Here is a 21732-nt window from a genome sequence, read left to right on the forward strand (position 1 = left end):
CACCGCAGAGCGCCAGGCTGTGGACCTCTCCTGCTCTAGGCCGAGCACAAGCTCGGCAACGAGGCACCGGAGATGGGGGACGGAGAAGCCACAGGCGCCCTGGAGTCAGTGTGGGGTTCGGGGGGGGGGGATGTCCCCTGCAGGCCGCCTCTCCACTGTTCACTCCCTGGAAGACAGGTTGGATCGCCTTCGTCTGCGGCTGGCCCAGCGCCAGATGAGGAACTACTGTGATTTTGTTCTTGCAGAAACGTGGCTCCAGGAGACCTTCAGTCTTCAGGCCATGACACCCAGGGGCTTGTGTGATATCTTCTGACTGTATGTGAGTGACTCTGTACTGTGGCCCCAGGGGATCGCTGTTTCGCTCGGTTGTATACCTGTACACGTGTATGGCTGAATGACGATGAAACTTAAACTTGCGGCCTAGTTCGTAAAACACAAGCCTGACACACTTAACAGAAGCCTGGTCAAAATAACACCATCTGGAACGTGTAATACAGGACTGGTTCGTGCACCACAGGCGTAATGTACACCATAGGCTGGGAGCGCGTGCGGGTCTCGGGGCCACGTGTTCGAGGAACGGCCCAGTCCTCCTCGGTCTACACAGGATCCTCCCTCTCGGCCGCCTTCACCTTTGTGGGGGACAGGGTCTTCATGTGGTGAAGCTCGATCAGCAGCTCATAGATCAGTGTCCCCAGCAGCCCCCCCAACATGGGGGCCACCAGAGGGATCCACCACCAGCTATTCCCAGCCCTGGGGGGAGAGAAAGGTGCGGGACAGGGAGGCGGGCAGGGAGCAAGGAGGGGGAGACAGGGAGGGGAGAGTGAGAGGGTGAGGGAGAGAGAGAGGAGACAGGTGAAGAGAGGGAGATGGGGGGATGGGGAAAGAGAAGGCAAGACAAGGAAGAGAATGGACGGGAGAGCGATGGAAAAAGAGTGGGGGAGAGGAGAAAGTAGAGTGTGCAGCAGAGATGGGGAGGGAGAGGGAAGGAGAGAGGAGGAGAGGGATGAAAGCAGCAGAAGAGGGGAGAGGGGAGAGGATAGATGGACAGGGAGAGAGGGAAGAGATGAATGAGTGAGGGGAGAAGAGTGGGAGAGAGGAGGGGTGCAGAGGGAAGAGAGGGAGCAATGAGTATAGGGTGGCGAGAGAAGGGAAGTGAGCGAGGAGAGAGGGAGAAGAGGGCGGAAAGATGGAGAAACGAGGGAAAGGGGAGAGGCAGAGGGAGGGGGGCAAGGGAGAAGAAGGAACAGGTAGAGAGGAGGAATGGGGAGGAGAGGACAGGTTAGGGTTGGAGGTTCAGGGAGGAAGGTGGATGGGGTAGAGAGGGGTGGGGTGAAGGTTAGAGGGGAGGAGACGAGGGTTAGGAGTGGTGAGGAGGGATAGAGAGAAGAGAATGGAGATGAGGATGGGGAATGAGAGAGGGAAGAGTAGGGGAAGTAGAGGGGAGGAAAGGGGCAGAGGAGAGGGGGAGGGGAGAGGAGGGGAGGGGAGAGGAGGAGGGGTGGGGAGAGACAGTAGAGGGAGAGGAGAGGTAAGTGGAGGATAGGGGGAAGGGTAGGAGAGGAAGAGAGGGAAGGAGGTGAGGGGCAGGAGGGATGGGAGGGGAGGGAAGAGGTGATAAGGTGGAGAAGGGTAGGAGAGGAAGGGAGATGTATGGAGAGGAGGGGTAGGAGAGGAAGGAAGGGGTGATAAGGTGGAGAAGGGTAGGAGAGGAAGGGAGGGGTAATAAGGAGGAGAAATGGGGTGGGGTGAAGGGAAGTTTGGAGAGGTGGGGAGGCTTGAGAGGGCAGGAGTGCAATGGGTCGAGACAGGATGGAGGGAGTGGTATGGAGGATGATGAGGGTTTGAGGGAGTTGGGGAGGGAGGGTGGGGACCAGAGGAGAAGGAGGGGTGGGTAGGGAAATGGAGTAGGAAGGAGGGAGAGGTTTTGAAGAGTGGGGAGGAATGGTGGGAGTGAAGAGTGGAGGTTGGGACGAGGGGCAGGGAATGAAAGGATGGGAGGAGGATTTGGAGAGACAGTGGAGGATGGAGAAGAGGGAGCAGAGGAGAAGAGAGAAACATCAGTGAAGACACATCTGACATCCGGATCCAACTGTTGAGAAGGGTCCAGGAATCGGGTTCATGCCCTGAACGCAGACCTCCCTTCACCTTCCGGATTCGGAACATCGGCTCACCAGACAGAGTCCTGAGGGGGGGGTCAGGTGGGCACGGCCCAGCTCGACGGGGTTGTGGGAGGAGGGGCAGGCCAGAGATGGGGAGGATGTTCCTCATAGCTGGGGCGGCGGGGGGGGGGGGGGTGTCAGAATCCAGTGGTCACTGCCTTAGGGTACAGATGACCCAAGTTGGAAGCCATCTCTTCTAAGTGGAGGTCAACAAGTCCCTGATTAGTTAGGGTATAAAAGGTTTCGGGGAGAAGGCAGGAGGATGGGGTTGAGAGAGTAATTAATCAGCCACGGTGGAACGGCAGAGTAGACTGATGGGCTGAATGGCCTAATTCTGCTCCTATGCCTTGTGGTTTTATCTATTTTCTCATAAAATTCTATTGTGTTCATTTTTTTCTGTATATTCCTGCAAGAAAGGGTGGAACTTCCAACCGGTCGCTCCACCCTTTCACGAAGGAGGTGAATAAAAATTTCCCTGAGAGGGAGGTGGCGAGGATGGCAGTCAAAATTCAAAGTAAATTCATAATTCAAGTAGATATGTTACCATATACTATATTGAGATTTGTTTTCTTGCAGGCATTTACAGGGTAAAAGAAACTCAATAGGACTTTATGAGAACATATACTCAGTGTTCTTTGGACTGGTCAAAGAACACTGAGGCTGTCTACAAGAAGGGTCAGAGCCGTCTCTATTTCCTGAGGAGACTGAGGTCCTTTAACATCTGCCGGACGATGCTGAGGATGTTCTATGAGTCTGTGGTGGCCAGTGCTATTATGTTTGCTGCTGTGTGCTGGGGCAGCAGGCTGAGGGTAGCAGATACCAAAAGAATCAACAAACTCATTCGTAAGGCCAGTGATGTTGTGGGGATGGAACTGGACTCTCTCACGGTGGTGTCTGAAAAGAGGATGCTGTCCAAGTTGCATGCCATCTTGGACAATGTCTCCCATCCACTACATAATGTACTGGGTGGGCACAGGAGTACATTCAGCCAGAGACTCATTCCACCGAGATGCAACACTGAGCGTCACAGGAAGTCATTCCTGCCTGTGGCCATCAAACTTTACAACTCCTCCCTTGGAGGGTCAGACACCCTGAGCCGATAGGCTGGTCCTGGACTGATTTCCTGGCATAATTTACCAAGACTAAGACATAGAAACAGAATCAGGCCATTCGGCCTATCGAGTCTGCTCTGCCATTCCATCATGGCTGATTTATTTTTCCTCTCAACCCCATTCTCCTGCCTTCTCTTAGTAATGACCTTACTAATTTGATGCTTTTCCTCATAACCTTTAATGCCTTTACCTATCAACGTCCATTTTAAATTTACCCAATGACTTGGCCCCCTCTCCGTCTGTGACAATGAGTTCCACAGATGCACCACCCTCTGGCTAAACAAATTCCTCCTCATCTCTGTTCTAAAGGACAACCTGTACTTTCCCACAATAGGGAACATCCTCTACGCGCCCACTCTATCCTGGCTTTTCCATATTTGGTGGGTTTCAATGAGATTTCACCCCTTCCATTCCTCTAAACTCCAGTGTGTCCAGGCTCCGGGCCACCAAACGCTGTTAGACATTAACGCTTTCATTCCAGGATAATTCTTGTGAACCTCCTCAGGATCACAAGAATTGGCAAACAGCCACTGTGCAAAAGAATACAAACTGTGCTAATAAAAGTAACACTGATAGCCTGAGCTTAAAGAGCCCATGATAGCAAACCTGTAGGTCATAGAATCAGTACGGAGTGGGAGTAATTCACAGCAAGATCACTGAAACGTTCCCGCAACCCATAGACTCACTTTCAATGACTCTTCACCTCATGTTCTCAATGTTTATCTATTATTATTCTCTTTATTTTTGCATTCGCACAGTTTGTTGTGCTTTGACTTGTGGGCAGTTTTTCCATTGATTATGTTGTGTTTCATTGTGAATGTCCACTAGAAAATTAATCTTCGGGTTGATAATAATTTCACTTTGAACCTTGGTGGTTGAAGTTATCCACCTGGTTCAAGAGCCTGAGAAGGAGTGGGACTGGCAAAGGTTAACAAACAAGGTTATGCAAAGCAGAGACTGTATAGGTAGTCAAAAACACATCCCATTTACCAAAGTTTGGTCCGTATCCCTCTAAACCTTTCCTATCCGTGTACCCGTCCGTATCTCTCTAAACCTTTCCTATCCGTGTACCCGTCCGTATCTCTCTAAACCTTTCCTATCCGTGTACCCGTCCGTATCTCTCTAAACCTTTCCTATCCGTGTACCTGTCCGTATCCCTCTAAACCTTTCCTATCCATGTACCTGTCCGTATCCCTCTAAACCTTTCCTATCCGTGTACCTGTCCGTATCCCTCTAAACCTTTCCTATCCGTGTACCTGTCCGTATCCCTCTAAACCTTTCCTATCCGTGTACCTGTCCGTATCCCTCTAAACCTTTCCTATCCGTGTACCTGTCCGTATCCCTCTAAACCTTTCCTATCCGTGTACCTGTCCGTATCCCTCTAAACCTTTCCCATCCGTGTACCTGTCCGTATCCCTCTAAACCTTTCCCATCCGTGTACCTGTCCGTATCCCTCTAAACCTTTCCCATCCGTGTACCTGTCCGTATCCCTCTAAACCTTTCCTATCCGTGTACCCGTCTGTATCTCTCTAAACCTTTCCTATTCGTGTACCCGTCCGTATCTCTCTAAACCTTTCCTATCCGTGTACCTGTCCATATCCCTCTAAACCTTTCCTATCCGTGTACCTGCCCAAGGGTCTTTTAAACATTATTAATGTTCCTGCCTCAAACACTTCCTGTGGCACTTGTTCCATAGACTGACCACCCCCTGGTTGAAGAACCTGCCCCTCAGGGTCTGGTCAGGTCAGCCTGCATCTAGAGTATTGTGTTCAGTTTTGGTCTCCCCATCACTGGGGGGGGGGGTGTGCTGTTGGGGTGTGGACGTGTGTTGGCTTTGGAGAGGTTCACCAGGATGCTGCCTGGATTAGAGAGCGTGAGCTATAAGGAGAGGTTGGACAACATGGGCTGTTCTCTCTGGAGTGGCCGAGACTTCGGGGAGACCTGATCGAGGTTTATAAGATATTGAGAGGCAGAGATAGAGCAGACGTGCAGCATCTTCTCCCTGGGGTTGAAATGTCTAATACAGAGGCACGTATTTACGGTGAGACAGGGTAGGTTTAAAGGAGACTTGCGGGGAAAGTGTTTCACAGAGAGAGAGGTAGAGTCTGGAGTGTGTTGCCAGGGGTTGTGGTGGAGGCAGATACAGAGAGGTTTAAGAGGCTCTCAGAAATGCCCACGAATGTGCCAGGAATGGGGGGACATGGACATTGTGCAGGCAGAAGGGATGAATTTAGTTAGGCATAAAGTGACACGTTTAATTAGTCCGGCACAACATTTTGGGCCGAGGGGCCTGTCCTGTGCTGTAATGTTCCTTACGATGTGCGGGGCAAGTTATTTTACAGAGAGAGAGGTGGGTGTCTGGAGCGTGCTCCCGGGGGTGGTGGAGAGGTGGATACGATACAGGTGTGTCGAGGCTCTTAGACAGACGCATTCCGGAATGGAGGGATGCTGATTATTTTAGACAGAAGGGATATTGGTGTGAGACAGAAACACAGTGTGTTCTAGGTTCCGGAGGTCGTCAAGGGTGTGGAAATGACTCACGTGAACACCTCGGATCCCCAGCCAGCCGCGAGAGTGAACATGCGTGGCCCGAAGTCCCTCGCCGGGTTGATGGCGTAGCCGGTGTTGGCTCCCATCGCAATCCCGATCAGGAGCACGCAGACAGAGGTCATGAGCGGCTGGAGGAAGACGGGTATCATCGCGTTCTGCGAGTCGCCGATCGCCAGGATGCAGATCAATAACACGGCGGTGGCGATTACCTGCGGGGGTGAGGAGGGAGGGGAAATGTCGTCAAGGTTACAGGAACGTCAGAGGCCTGCGGTCCCTTTGAATCAGCCCCTCCGTTCGCTCAATATTCAGTCATTCTCAGCTCTCAGGTCACTTCCAGTTCTCCTGGAGAGAGAGTTCCAAGAATTTCACCGCCCTCCAGCTAAAGCACCCAAAGGACAGCTTCCACCTCGCGGTTATCAGGCTATTGAACAGTCCCCTAGTACGATGAGATGGACTCTCGACCTCACAATCTACCTTGTTATAATCCTGTATCTTATTGTTTACGGAACTGCAGTTTCTCTGGAGCTGTTACACTTTACTCTGCCTTCTGTTATTGTTCTACCTTGTTCTACATCTCATCTGATCTGTGTGAACAGCACACAAGACCAGCTTTTCACTGTGCCTCAGTACACGTGACAATAACAAACCAATTCGCCAATTTACCCGTTTCCGCCCTGATTTATTTTGAGACTGGGACCCAAACTCAGACCCCAGCACGGAGGAGATCTCAGGACCCTCCCAGGAAGTAGGAAGCCAAAGAGTTTATTGGCGGATTTGAGTACAGGGCTAGAAGCCACTGTCCCTAATTCTTGGATAAATTCTGATAATCCAGGCTCCTGTGGTGTCACACTGGCTGATTTTCCCATCAATGCCACAACCAACATGTAATCCTGTTCAGGAATATATACAGATTCCAGTGAACGGGGTGGGTTTAGGGAGCAGGAAATGGGGACGCGGGGGTTAAATGCAGCGGGAAAGGGGTTGCCTGATGTGTTTAAAAGGAGAGCAAAACGGGGTCCCAGTGGGATTAAAGGGAGCAGGACACGAGCTCGCAGTGGGTTTAAAGGGAGTGAGAAACGGGGTTCCAGTGGGTTTAAAGTGAGTGGGAAACAGGGTTCCGGTGGGTTTGGAAGGAACGGGAAATTGGTCCTAGTGGGTTTAAAGGGAGCAGGACACGAGTTCGCAGTGGGTTTAAAGGGAGTGGGAAACGGGGTCCCAGTGGGTTTAAAGGGAGTGGGAAACGGGGTTCAGGTGAATTTAAAGGGAGTGGGAAACGGGGGTCCCGGTGGGTTTAAAGTGAGTGGGAAACAGGGTTCAGGTGAATTTAAAGGGAGTGGGAAACGGGGTTCCAGTGGGTTTAAAGGGAGTGGGAAACGGGGTTCAGGTGAATTTAAAGGGAGTGGGAAACGGGGTCCCGGTGGGTTTAAAGTGAGTGGGAAACAGGGTTCAGGTGAATTTAAAGGGAGTGGGAAACGGGGTTCCAGTGGGTTTAAAGGGAGTGGGAAACGGGGTCCCGGTGGGTTTAAAGGGAGCGGGGAATGGGATCCCCAATGGGTTTAAAGGGAGCGGGAAACGGGATCCCCAATGGGTTTAAGGAGAGCGGGAAACGAGATCCCAGTGGGTTTAAAGGGAGTGGGAAATAGGGTGTGGTGGTTTTAACGTGGATGGGAAACGGGTTCCCAATGAGTTTGAAGGGAATGGGAAATGGGGGTCCTGGTGAGTCAAACACTGAACATCTGGGATTTTCACCTACCCGCCCCCCCCCCCCAGACTTGGCCCAATACAATCAAAGATCCCCACCGTCCGGGCCAGGCCGTCTTCTCACAGCTCCCATGGGGCAGGAGGTACAGAAGCCTGAAGTCTCACCCCACCAGGTTCAGGAACAGATACTTCCCTTCAACCATTCGGTTCCTGAACCGACTAGCTCAACCCCAATCACCATCTCAGTACAGAAACTCTGTGACCACTTTGCACTCCAATGGAACTTCTTAAAATTCTAGTTGTGCTTACTTATAAAAGCAACCCCTCATCCCAACACCGCGATCCCGCGTTTCGAGGCCTTCCCTGCCCTTCACTGCCATTCCTCAGGGAAGTGGGGGTCCCGGAGGAAGGATTGAGGATGGAGTTACCTCGGTGATGAAGCCATTGCTGTTGCTGATGCCCTCGGCGGGGTAGGTGGCGAAGATTCCGGCCGTCCCTCGGGGTCCCAGCACGGACAGGCTCCCGTTGGAAAACTGATGGATGGAATCTGTGTCGGGGAGAAGAGACCGAAGGGACAGAGGGGTTGAGGGTCCACACGTACCTTGGCCCGCTCCCTCCGAGTCCCAGACCCCGACGGGGAGGGGTGGTGAGGGATCTCTGTACTGTCAGAGAGATAGTGAAGGATCTCTGCACTCAGTGAAGTGGCGAAGGATCTCTGTAGAAGTGAAGGGGGGGGGGGCGCGGTATTAAAGGATCTCCATATTGTAGGATGGGTGGTGAAGGATGCCCACATTGTGGAAGTGGTGGTGAGAGATCTCCCCAATTTGGGGAGGGATCTCTGTGCCGTGGGAAGGGAATGAAGGATCTGCTCTGTGGGAGGGGCAGTGAAGGATCTCCACACAGGGGTGAGGAATCTCCATGGGACGGTAAGTGAGCGATCTCCCCACCGAGGGGCATCATTGGTGACATTGCCCGGTGTCACAAGCACCCCAGCAGCAGCTGAGTTGGTGGGGGTCGTACTGGAGTCTCGTGGGGGGGGGCGGTGGGATTGTAACTGGATCAGTGTGTGCCTCACAATGGGTCCACCTCTCAGCCCGAGGTGGGACACAAATCCCAGGTGGGTCTCTGGACCCTGTGGTGGGAGTGGGTAAGGGGACAGGGGCCCATTCAGTGCTCGGTAAATGTTCCCTGAAACAGGTAGACGGTGTGGTGAAGAAGGTGTTTGGAGTTGGGACGTTATGTTGCAGTAGTACAAGATGTTGGTGAGGCCACAATTGGAATATTGTGTTCAGTATTGGTCAGCATGTTGTGCGAAAGCTGCTGCTAAGCTGGAAACAGTGCAGTGCAGATTGATGAGGATGTTGTCAGAACTCGAGGGCCTGAGGTATGGATGACGTTGGGACCATTTTCTTTGGAGTGTAGGGGACTGAGGGGTGAACTAGGGAGGTGTATAAAATCAAGAGGGACATATTGTAGACAGGGTGAAGGCACACAGTCTTTTTCCCCAGGGGTGGGGGAATCATGAACTAGAGGGCACAGATTTAAGGTGAGAGGGGAAAGATTCAATAGGAACCTGAGGGGCAACTTCTTCACCCAGAGGGTGGTCGGTCCGTGGAACGAGCTGCAGAGGAAGTGGTTGAGGCAGTATACCCAATAACATTTAAAAGGTACATGGATAGGAAAGGTTTAGAGGGATACGGACAGGTACATGGATAGGAAAGGTTTAGAGGGATACGGACAGGTACACGGATAGGAAAGGTTTAGAGGGATACGGACAGGTACACGGATAGGAAAGGTTTAGAGGGATACAGACGGGTACACGGATAGGAAAGGTTTGGAGGGATACGGACGGGTACACGTATAGGAAAGGTTTAGAGGGATACGGACGGGTACACGGATAGGAAAGGTTTAGAGGGATACGGACGGGTACACGGATAGGAAAGGTTTAGAGGGATACGGACGGGTACACGGATAGGAAAAGTTTAGAGGGATACGGACGGGTACACGGATAGGAAAGGTTTAGAGGGATACGGACGGGTACACGGATAGGAAAGGTTTAGAGGGATACGGACGGGTACACGGATAGGAAAGGTTTAGAGGGATACGGACGGGTACACGGATAGGAAAAGTTTAGAGGGATACGGACGGGTAAACGGATAGGAAAGGTTTAGAGGGATACGGACGGGTACACGGATAGGAAAGGTTTAGAGGGATACGGACAGGGACACGGATAGGAAAGGTTTAGAGGGATACGGACGGGTACACGGATAGGAAAGGTTTAGAGGGATACGGACGGGTACACGGATAGGAAAGGTTTAGAGGGATACGGACGAGTACACGTATAGGAAAGGTTTAGAGGGATACGGACAGGTACACGGATAGGAAAGGTTTAGAGGGATACGGACAGGTACACGTATAGGAAAGGTTTAGAGGGATAGGGACAAGTACATAGATAGGAAAGGTTTAGAGGGATACGGATGGGTACACGGATAGGAAAGGTTTAGAGGGATAGGGACAGGTACATGGATGGGAAAGGTTTAGAGGGAGATGGACAGGTACACGGATGGGAAAGGTTTAGAGGGATATGGACAGGTACATGGATAGGAAAGGTTTAGAGGGATACGGACAAGTACACGGATAGGAAAATTTTAGAGGGACATGGACAGGTACACGGATAGGAAAGGTTTAGAGGGATATGGACGGGTAAACGGATAGGAAAGGTTTAGAGGGATACGGACAGGTACACAGATAGGAAAGGTTTAGAGGGATACGGACGGGTACACGGATGGGAAAGGTTTATGGGACAAACATGGGCAAATGGGACTGGCTTAGGAAGGCAACTGGGTCAGCATGGATGAGTTGGGCCGAAGGGCCAGTTTTGCTGCTGAGTAATCCTATGTAAATGTATAATGCTGCAGTGTCACCATCCCCACTGGCGACAGTGCTGTGGCCAATGGGTTTAACTCCTCCCCCTCGTCCCTTGATCTCCCTTCCCCAGGGCTCTTCAACCAACCCAGCGGCATGTCCGCTCACAACTCCCTCAACTCCGACCACCCCCACATCCCCACCGTCCCCTACCGACCACCTGCGCAGACCACATACCGTAGTACATCGTGTAGGTGGTGGCTGCCGCCGTGAAGGAACCGAGGCACTCCGCCAGCGTGTAGAACGGCATCTTCCACCACGGAAACCGGCCCAAGGTGCACAGGCTCAAGGTCACTGCCGGGTTCAAATGTGCCCCTGAAAACCACACGGGGTGGGGGGGGGGTGGGGGGTCAGTCATAGAGTGCTGCAGCACAGACGCCCTTTGGCCCATCTAGTCCATACCAAACCATTAACCTCCCTAGTCCTATTGACCTGCAGTCATCCGTAGCTCTCCCGTCCATGCACCTATCCAAATTTCTCTTTGATATTGAAATCGGACCTGCATCCATCACTGCTGAGTGAGGCTCCCCCTCATGTTCCCCTTAAACATTTCAGCTTTCAGTATTTGAACCTCAGTGGAAAAAGCCTGCTTGCATTTACCCTAGCTATGCCCTCTTAATGCTATATACAGTACCTCTAACAAATCTCCCTCATCCTCCTGCGCTCCAGGGCTGACGTCTAAATCTGTTCAACCTTTCCCTATGACTCAGGTCCTGAAGTCCCGACAACATTTTCTGTAATTTTTTTTCTGTACTCTTTCAATCTTATTGCTATTTCTTTTGTAGTCAGAAAGCATCTTGCATCAAGAAATTCAGAGGCAGGGTAATTGCTGAAACCCTCCACTGATTCCTTCTTCAAAATGAGAGAAAAGACACAAAATCATGAAGTGGGCAATCCCAGCGGCTCTACTTCCAGGGGTTAGAGGAGACGCGATGTGTCACCAAAAACTCTTGGAGATTTCTCCCGGTGAAGTCCGGTGTAGCAGATGCCTCCCGCACTATCTGGTCTGGCTTGGACCTGGAGTTTGCCAGCATTTCGGCTAACAGTCAGTAGAGGGCGCTGTCTAGCAGCTCTCTCCAGCTGTGCAGTGGTGAGCATTCTAACCGGTTGCATTACTGCCTGGTGTTAAGCTCCAGTGCAGAGGGTCGCAAGAGGCTGCACAAGGTTGTCGACTCAGCCAGTTCCATCGCAGGCGCGGCCCTCCCCTCCATCGAGGACATCTTCAAACGGCGGTGCCTCGAGAAGGCAGCATCCATCACTAAAGAACCTCACCATCTGCTACATACCCTCTTCTCACTACCACCAGGGAGGAGGTAGGGGAGTCTGACGACCCACTCTCAGCGACTCGGGAACAGGTTCTTCCGCTCCACCCATGAACACTGCCTCACTCTTTGCCCTGGTCTTGCACTAATTATTTATTCATTTATAGCAGTACAGTAGTGTAGTGGTTAATGCCTTATAGCAGCAAAATCAGAATCAGATTTAGGGTTAATATCACCAGCATGTGTTGTGAAATTTGTTAACTTTGCGGCAGCAGTACAATGCCATACATGAGAAATATAGAACAAAACTGAACTACAGTAAGTAGTTCATATTATGTTATTCATGTATATTAAATAGTTGAATTAAAAATGGTGATAAAACAGAAATAAATGAAATAACAGAAACCCTCTGGTGAAAGATGATGTTGTATCCGTTAAATAGGGGCCGTGGACAATTCTGATTTGATGGAGAATGGACGTGAAAGCACAGTGGAACATCTGGAGAAATTTCTGAAACGCCAGTTCACTGCTGTCGTTACTGCGCGGTTTGGAATCTTCCAGAGGGAAGGCCTCAAAATCCCCGGCTTTGCCTGCTGTTGGCGGCCAAGATTGAGGTCGAATCGTTCCGACAGAGATGGCGCTCAGTACCTGGTGTCGGAGAGCTGATCGGAGGCTCGAAGTTTTCGGATGACTCAGAGACGGATTGTGGTCGGGCATGGCAGGGAGAGTTTTTCTTCCTTCTCCCGTCTGCGTGAGATGTGGGACATTTGAGAAACTTTGAACTTTTACTGTGCTCATGGACTTCATCAAGTTATGGTATTGTTACACTGTTGTAACTATATGTTATAATTATATGGTTTTGTCAGTTTTTTCAGTCTTGGTCTGTCCTGTGTTTTGTGATATCACACCGGAGGAAATATTGTATCATTTCTTAATGCATTCATTACTAAATGACAATAAAAGAGGACTGCGTGTCTTCATTTAAAAAACAGAAAAAAGCGAGGTAGTGTCCAAAGATTCAATGTCCAATTAGGAATTGGATAGCAGAGGGGAAGAAGCTGTTCCTGAATCGCTGAGTGTGTGCCTTCAGGCTTCTGTACCTCCGACCTGATGGTAACAGTGAGAAAAGGGCATGCCCTCGGTGCTGTGGGTCCTTAGTAATGGACGTCGCCTTTCTGAGGCACCGCTCCCTGAAGATGTCTTGGATACTATGAGGCTAGTGCCGAAAATGGAGCTGACTAACTTTACAACTTTCTGTAGCTTCTTTTGGTCCTGTGTAGTAGCCCCCCACCTCCTGCCCCCTGTCACACAACCCCCTCCATACATCTGTAGGTATTTTTGAGTGTTTTAGTTGACAAACCAAATCTCCTCAAGTTCCTATGAAATATAGCCGTTGCCTTGCCTTTATAGCTGCATGATATGTTGGGACCAGGTTAGATCCTGAGAGATATTGACACCAGGGACTTGAAATTGCTCCCTGTCCCCGCTTCTGATCCCGCTGTGAGGATTGGATCAGCAGCCTGGGTTCAATTCCGCCACTGTCTGTAAGGAGTTTGTACGTTCTCCCTGTGACCCAGTTGGGTTTCCTCTGGGTGCTCTGGTTTCCTCCCAGAGTCCAAATACGGACGGGTTTGCAGGTTCATCGGTCACATGGGTGTAATTGGCAGCGTTGACTCATTGGTTTGCAACTCCTGTAATAAGTTGTATCTCTAAATAAAAGTAACAAATAAAACTTATTATTGTAGCTTATCATATATTTTTGTGTTTCACTGTACTGCTGCAGCAAAATAACAAATTTCACAACAGATGTCAATAAAAATAGCCCTGATTCTAATTCTGACCAACTCCACCGTCACAGGTCCACGTCAAGGCTGTGTGCTAAGCACCCACTCTACCCCCTATAGACAGGCGAGTGTGTGGCTACACACCATTCATAATTAGTTGTTGACTCCTCTGTTGATGAATCACAGACAGTAAATGAACCAGGGTCCAGGGGTGAGGTAGGACACCTGGAACAGGAGTGAGGTAGGACACCTGGAACAGGGGTGAGGTAGGTCACCTGGTAGAGGAGTGAGGTAGGTCACCTGGTAGAGGGGTGAGGTAGGTCACCTGGAATAGGTGAGGTAGGACACCTGATTGAGCGGTGCTACAACAACAGCCTCTGGCTCAATGGCAGTAAAACTAACGAGCCGATCGCTGACTTCAAGGAGGGGCAGGAGAATCTACGCTGGCGGATTGGTGGTGGAGAGAGTCGGCAACTTTAAATTCCTGGACGTTCACACCTGCCCTGGGCCCAGCTCACAGCTGCATCACAAGGCAGGCTCACTGATCTGATGCTGTGAGCCTGTAATGCAAGTTTTTCATCGCACCTGTGCACACACGGACTTGTGCAGCTGACAATCAACTTGACTTTCACATTGGTTAGATATAAATTAACATAAATGGTAGCTAATTTACACAATAAAATAATATTATTCTATATATAAACCATAGAACCTCTGGATCCCAGCCTGTAACCCACTCCCGGGGATCTGTTATTCTATATATAAACCCCCTGAATCCCTGGATTAGATCCCAGCCTGTAACCCACTCCTGGGGATCTGTTATTCTATATATAAACCCCCTAAACCCTTGGATTAGATCCCAGTCTGTAACCCACTCCCGGGATCTGTTATTATATATATAAACTCCCTAAACCCTTGGATTAGATCCCAGCCTGTAACCCACACTCGGGGATCTGTTATTCTATATATAAACCCCCTGAATCCCTGGATTAGATCCCAGCCTGTAACCCACTCCCGGGGATCTGTTATTCTATATATTATCCCCCTGAATCCCTGGATTAGATCCCAGCCTGTAACCCACTCCCGGGGATCTGTTATTCTATATATAAACCCCCTGAATCCCTGGATTAGATCCCAGCCTGTAAGGAGATCTGTTATTCTATATATAAACCCCCTGAATCCCTGGATTAGATCCCAGCCTGTAACCCACTCCCAGGATCTGTTATTCTATATATAAACCCCCTAAACCCTTGGATTAGATCCCAGTCTGTAACCCACTCCCGGGATCTGTTATTCTCTATATAAACCCCCTAAACCCCTGGATTAGATCCCAGTCTGTAACCCACTCCCGGGATCTGTTATTCTCTATATAAACCCCCTAAACCCCTGGATTAGATCCCAGTCTGTAACCCATTCCCGGGATCTGTTATTTTCTATATAAACCCCCTGAATTCCTGGATTAGATCCCAGCCTGTAACCCACTCCCGTGATCTGTTATTCTCTATACACTCCAAGGTCACTTTATTGGCTACGTCCTGTTGCTAATTAATATTATTTAGAGAGACAGCATGGAACAGGCCCTTCTGCATCGTCCAGAACCTCACACTCGCCTGACCATTCCACGGTCAAAGTCAGCTTATTCCCCATTCTGATGTTTGGTCTGAACAACAACTGAAGCTCTTGGCCGTGCCTGCGTGCTTTTACACGCTGTGTTGCTGCCACGTGATCTGACGAGCAGGTGTACGGTTGGCCACCGATAGTCTTGGCCCTCTGACCGTGTGTAGCTGCGAGCCTGGGCAGAGTTTGTGCGCTGAGATGGTACGCCCTACCTGAGACTCCACTGGACACATAGATGCCGAAGAGGACCCCAATGGCGTAGCCCATGCTGATGGACAGGTAAGATCCTTTCTGGTTGTGGTAGGTGATGACCTGCGCTACAGATGCCGATCCCATTAACTAGGGTGAGAAAGAAGTTAACATCAAAACGTAGAACATTACAGTGCAGTGCGAGCCAATTGGCCCATCACGTTGCGACAGACTTTTAACCCGCCTGAAGGAGCTAGCAGGAAGGCCACAACCATACACGTCATGAGGGTGCCATGGTAGGTCGCGACTAACACGGTTTGGGGTGTTGCGGACTTCAGAGCTCATTTCCAGTGCTGTCTGTAAGGAGTTTTCCGAAGAAGTTGCAGGGAAGTTGATGAAGACAAAGCAGAGAACGTTGGCTACATGGACTTCGGTCAGGCATTTCACAAGGTCCCACACAACAGGTCGGTTAAGAAGGTCCATTGTCTCGACACTCAAGATGAGGTAGTAAATTGGCTTTGTGGGAGAAGCCAGAGGGAGTGGTAGGTGGTTGCCTCCCCGACCTGAGGCCTGTGACTAGTGAAGTGTTGCAGGAATCAGTGCCGGGTCCCTTGTTGTTTGTATATCAATGGTCTGGATGATAATCTGGTTCACTGGACCAGCAGATTTACAGATGACACTAAGATTGGGGATGTATGGACAGTGAGGAAGGTTCTTATGGCTTATAACATTATCGGAACCAAATGGAAAAATAGGCAGAAAGATGGCAGTCGGAATTTAATGCAGGCAAGTGTGAGGTGCTGCACGTTAGTAGGACCAACCAGAGTTTGTCTTACACGGTGAATGGCAGGTCACTGAGGAGTGTAGAAGAACAAAGGGATCTGGGAAAACAGGTCCATAATTCAATGAAAGTGGCGTCACGGGTAGATAGGGTCATAAAAAAAGCCTTCTTAAATCAAAGAATTGAGTACAGGAGATGGGATGCTATGTTGAGGCTGTATAAGATGTTGGTGAGGCCTAATTTGGAGTATTGTGTGCAGTTTTGTTCACCTACCTACAGGAAATGTAAATAAGTTTCAAAGAGTACAGAGAAAATTTACAAGGACGTTGCTGGGTCTGGAGGGCCTGAGTTATAAGGAAAGATTGAATAGGTTAGGACTGTATTTCTTAGAGTGCATAAGATTGAGGGGAGCTTTGATAGTGGTGTATAAAATTATGAGGGGTATAGATAGAGTAAACGCAGGCGAGCTTTTTCCAATGAGGTTGGATGGGACTACAACCAGAGGCAATAGGTTAAGGGTGAAAGACGAAGCATCTAAGGGGAACATGAGGGGCAACATCTTCACTCAGTGAGAGTGTAGAACGAGCTGCCAACGCAAGCGGTGAATGGAAGCTTGATTTCTGTGTTTAAGAGAAGTGTGGATAGGGGTATGGTAGGCTATGGTCGCAATGCAAGTCAATGAGAGTAGGACATTTAAATGGTTCAGTACAGACTAGATGGGTTGAAGGGCCTGTTTCTATGCTGTACCTTTCTATAACTCTACTCCAAGATCAATAAAACACACCCTTTCCACGTAGCCCTGCATTTTTCCATCTGCTTGTCTGACAATCTCTTAAATGTCCCTGATGTATCTGCCTCTCCACCACTCCTGGTAGCACGTTCCATGTGCCCACCACCTCTGACGTTCCTCCAACCATCTTAAAATTATGCCCCCTTGTATTAGACATTTCTGCCCTTGGAAGAAGTCTCTGGCTGTCCACTCTGCCTGTGCCTCTTATCATCTTATACACCTCTATCACGTTAACTTTCACTGCGCCCACCCCCCGGCTCCGAAGGGAAAAGCCCTTGTCAAATGGTGCGAGAACAACAACCTGAGTCTCAGTGTGGACAAGACAAAAGAGATGATTGTGGACTTCAGGAAGGCGCTGTTCAACCTCTCTCCATTGCAGTTCAATGGCTCTGTCGTGGAGAGAGTGAAGACAACGTTCCCCGGTGTACGAACCTGGACCCACAACACCTCCGCGCCAGTCAGGAAGACACGACAGTGTCCACACAGACTGAGGTGTGCGAGGGTCCCCACCCCCATTCTAACAACTGGCAGTGGAAGCACCGACGGTGTCCTGTCTGGCTGTGAGGGACGGAAGCTGCAAGGCAATCGGAACACGAGACCCTACAGAGGACGGTAGAAACTGCCAAGAGGATCACCAGGGTCTCCCTCTCTCTCCACTACTTGTGACATTTACTGGGAGCATTGCAGAGAAGGGCCCAAAGCATTGTTGAGGGTCCCTCCCACCCATCCCATGATCTCTTTGACCCACCACCATCAGGAAGGAGGTACAGGAGCATCAGGACCAGGACTGTCAGACTGGGGAACAGCTTCTTCCCTTGGGCTGGGAGACTAATGAATACCCTGTCTCGTCACTCGGACAATGAACTGGGCCAGTAAACTGTTCACTATTTACTGTTTACCCGTGTTGCACACTCTGGGCACTTTGATTTACAGTACTTTAACATATGGTCATACTTTGGTTTAGGTGCTGTGTGTGATACGTGTTTTGTGGGTGCACTGTGTTCCAGAGGAATGTTGTTTCATCTAATTGTATATGTTTACTGTCAGATGACAATAAACTTGATAAGAGAGTTTGATAGAGCTGCGACATTACCTCGGGCCTCTTGAATTCCATTCCCCAACTAATGAATTCTTAACCAACCTACTGACTTGTGCTGCAATGTTGAGAGATCTCTTGATGTGGACCCCAAGGTCCATCGGTTCCTCCGCACTGCTGAGAACTTTGCTGTTAACCTTGTACTCTGCCTCCGGGATCCGACCTTCGAACTGAATCACGTCACATTTCTCTGGCTTGATCGCCACCTGCCACTTCTCAGCCCAGCTCTGTAACCTGTGACAATCTCCTACACCACCCACAACTCCGCCAGCCTTTCTGGCATCTACAAACTTACGAACCCACACTCCACCTCCTCATCTAAGCTCTTTATAGAGTAGGGTTCCCTTCTGGTCACTCCAATGATGGGGACACACTTGCCTCGCGCCGGGTCTGGTGGGGGTGGGGGGCAAGCATGCCCACTGGCCAGAGGCGAAGCAAACAGTTCGGCACCTGATCCGTGACTCCCAAGACCTCCGGCTGAGAAATGGGGACCAACTAGAAAATCGAACCGTGGCGACTCTCCCTCCTGCCACAGCTGGAGCACTGTGTGCACTTCAGGTCACCTCACTACGGGAGGGAGGTGACTGCACTGGAGAGGGTGCAGAGGAGATTCCCCAGGACGTTGTGTTTCAGTCACAAGATGAGAGCTCGGATCTGTTCTTTGTGGTACGACAGGTACAGGAAGGAGATTCCCCGGGACGTTGTGTTTCAGTCACAAGGAGAGATTGGAGATTTGCTCTTTATGGTATAACAGGTACAGGAAGGAGGCCATTTATTAATTTAGCAGAACAGCACAGAATAGGCCCTCGCAGCCCTTCGAGCCACGTTGCCCCAGCAACCCCCGACAAACCCGATTGACCCCTAACCTAATCATGGGACACTTTACAATGACCTAGCTGGTTCGCCTTTGGACGTTGGGAGGAAACCGGACCACCCGGGGGAAACCACGGGGAGGACGTATAGAGACTCCTTACAGAATGGCGTCAGAATCGAACTGTGAACTGCAGAACTCCCCAAGCTTGGATCGTGTCAGGCTAACCACTACATCTACTTGGTGCCCAAGCTGGAGAGAAGACTCCCGAGGATGAGGCTTTGAGTTTGAAGGAGAGACTGGACAGGCAGGGATCTTCACTCTGCATCTGACCTCGGTGGTGTGTGATAGGACAGTGCAAAGGGAGCCTTACCCTCGACCAGCCCCGGCAAGTTTGGACCCCACACTTACGATCAATATGTACTCTCCGAGGAATTCAGCTAAGCACTGCCTCAGTAGCTCATTCTTCACTCGTAGTCTGCTCCGGAAGGTCTTCAGCCCCGTCGAGGCCTTCTCCCGCACCTGCTGGGCTGGGGGCAAAGGTTGATCCTCTGTCGCCATGTCATCCAGCGATGGAGTTAGTGATGGGGCCTGCCAATGTCAGAGTTCGGTCAGGTACAGGCAGCTCACCCTTCCTGGGGGCCGAACCCACCTCTCGTCTCCCAGCTGCCTTTCCTGATCCCTCTGCAATGCCGTGAGCTCCCCCCAGCATCCATCTCCTCTCTCCCACCTCCCCCTGTCCCATGGAAACCCCTGCCACTCCTTCGTCGGGATACCTTTGTCTGTCTCCAGTCTCTTTCCTTTCAAACTTGGGGTGTGGCCCACCCCAGAGGCAATTTCTCCCCGTCACTCCCTCTCAACGCTGTGTCTTTCATGACCCCATCCTTTGGTAATACTCTACCATGGTGAAACCACCTCTCGCCGTCAAGCGGTAAGCCCTGGGGTTGATCAACCCAGCCATCACAGAGGTGGGAGGCCATCAGTCCGACTCCAAGACCCCTTGTGACCCCATGACATCCGTCTACCAGTGGCAAAATGGTTCCCTCTGCTGTTTGAGGGCAGCCAGTGGCTGCACAGCTCTTCAGCCCACACAGCTTGTACTAGCCCATTTACACTGCTCTCGGGGGGGCACGTGGTCACTGGGAGAACGTGCAAACTCCATGCACACACACACACACACACACACACACACACACACTCTCTCTCACACACACACATACACACATACTCACACAGACACATACAAACACACATATTCATAATCACACACACACACTCTCTCTCTGACACTCTCTCACACACTCACACTCACACACACTCTCTCTTACACACACACAAACACACTCTCTCTCACACACACACTCACACACTCACACTCACACACACAAACACACCCTCTCTCACACACACACACTCACACACTCACATTCACACACTCTCTCTCACACACACACACACACACTCTTACACACACACTGACACATACACTCTCTCTCTCAGACACTCACACTCTCATACATTCACGTTCACACACACACACACTCTCTCCCTCTCTCTCTCTCTCTCTCTCTCAGACAGACACACAAACACTCACACTCACACACACTCTCTCACACACTCACAGCGCTGGAGGTCAGAATCAAACCCAGATCTCTGGAGCAGGAATACATCGACTCCTCTCTCTGCACACAGCCATCACTCACTTCCTTCCACCTTCCCCTGCCCCATCCCTGAAGTTAATTGACCAACAGCTGGATGTGCACCCTGGAGAAGTTCTCCCTATCTCACCTGAGACATTTTTGAGATGTGTCACCCTTGATCTCAGCTGTTTATTGCCAAAGCCCGTCCTACCTCTGGCAATCATTAACTCATTTGATTCCTGATAAGACAAGGGAAGCAACCTCAGCAGAGAGAAAGAGAGAGGGAGAGACACGCCCTTCCCTGATTGGCTGCTGGGATCTGACTATTGACCACCTACCTCCCAGCCAATGAGAGCTGGTGGACAGTCTCCCTGCTTTAGCCCACCCTGCACTGATTGGCTGCCACACTCCAACCCGCTCCTAAACTCCATGGGGGGGTGGGATTGTTCACCCCCTTTGACAGCTCTTTAGATCAGCGGTTTGAATCCCAACATTCTAGAGGGTCGTTTAACAGTCAATCATTCAGGAGTTGAATTTCAACCCTTCTTGCCTCCACATTATGTTCCGGGTGCATAGGACATTGGTGAAACGGACCGCCGTTTAATAAATTGTTCAGTGAATTTTACCTTCTTCCTCCACAGAAAGTCACTAACTATTGGTTTGTCGTTAGCCATTGTATTTAAAATGTTAAATCGGAGAGGGGATGTTCACTATGAACGACAAGGTCCTGGGGAGTGCTGTAGAACAGAGGGAATCGAGATAAAGGTACGTGGTTCGCTGAAAGTGGAGTCACAGGTAACAGCTGGTGAAGAAGTCATTCGACACACTCGGTCAGGGCAGAGTCTAGAAGTCAGGATGTCATTTGCAGTTGCACAGGATGTTGGTTCAGGTTCAAGTTTAATTGTCATTCAACCATACAGCTGAACAAAACAGCGCTTCTCCAAGGCCAACGTGCAAAACACTGGGTTATACAGTCACACACACACATACAGTCACACACACAGCATATAGTCACACACAGCACATACAGTTACTCACCACATACAGTCACACACACACCACATATGGTCACACACAGTACTTACCGTCAGACATAACACATACAGTCACACACACCAGTTACAGTCACCCCACATACAGTCACACAGCACATGCCACCACACATAGCACAACTGGGAAGAGTGCAGAGGAGATTTAAGAGGATGTTACCAGAGTTCAAAGGACTGAGTTACAGAGAGAGCTTGAGCAGTTTGGGATGTTATTGTTTGGAGAAGAGGAAATTGAGGGGTGAACTTAAAGAGTTGTATAAAATCAT

At 50.3% G+C, this 21732-nt stretch overlaps 1 protein-coding gene across 1 annotated transcript; it reads right to left on the minus strand.

The window, feature by feature from the left end:
- LOC140194186 (aquaporin-10-like) lies at positions 1-19338 on the minus strand. Its single transcript, XM_072251693.1, has 6 exons — positions 19189-19338; positions 15323-15449; positions 10625-10762; positions 7951-8069; positions 5813-6030; positions 1-750 (listed from the first exon to the last, which is right to left on the minus strand). Exons 1-6 carry the CDS (start codon positions 19336-19338, stop codon positions 597-599), a joined length of 906 nt encoding a protein of 301 aa, XP_072107794.1. The 3' UTR covers positions 1-596.
- Positions 19339-21732: the final 2394 nt, after the last annotated feature.

Source organism: Mobula birostris, chromosome 2 (assembly GCF_030028105.1).
Source record: "Mobula birostris isolate sMobBir1 chromosome 2, sMobBir1.hap1, whole genome shotgun sequence".
In the NCBI taxonomy this organism is placed as follows: domain Eukaryota; kingdom Metazoa; phylum Chordata; class Chondrichthyes; order Myliobatiformes; family Myliobatidae; genus Mobula; species Mobula birostris.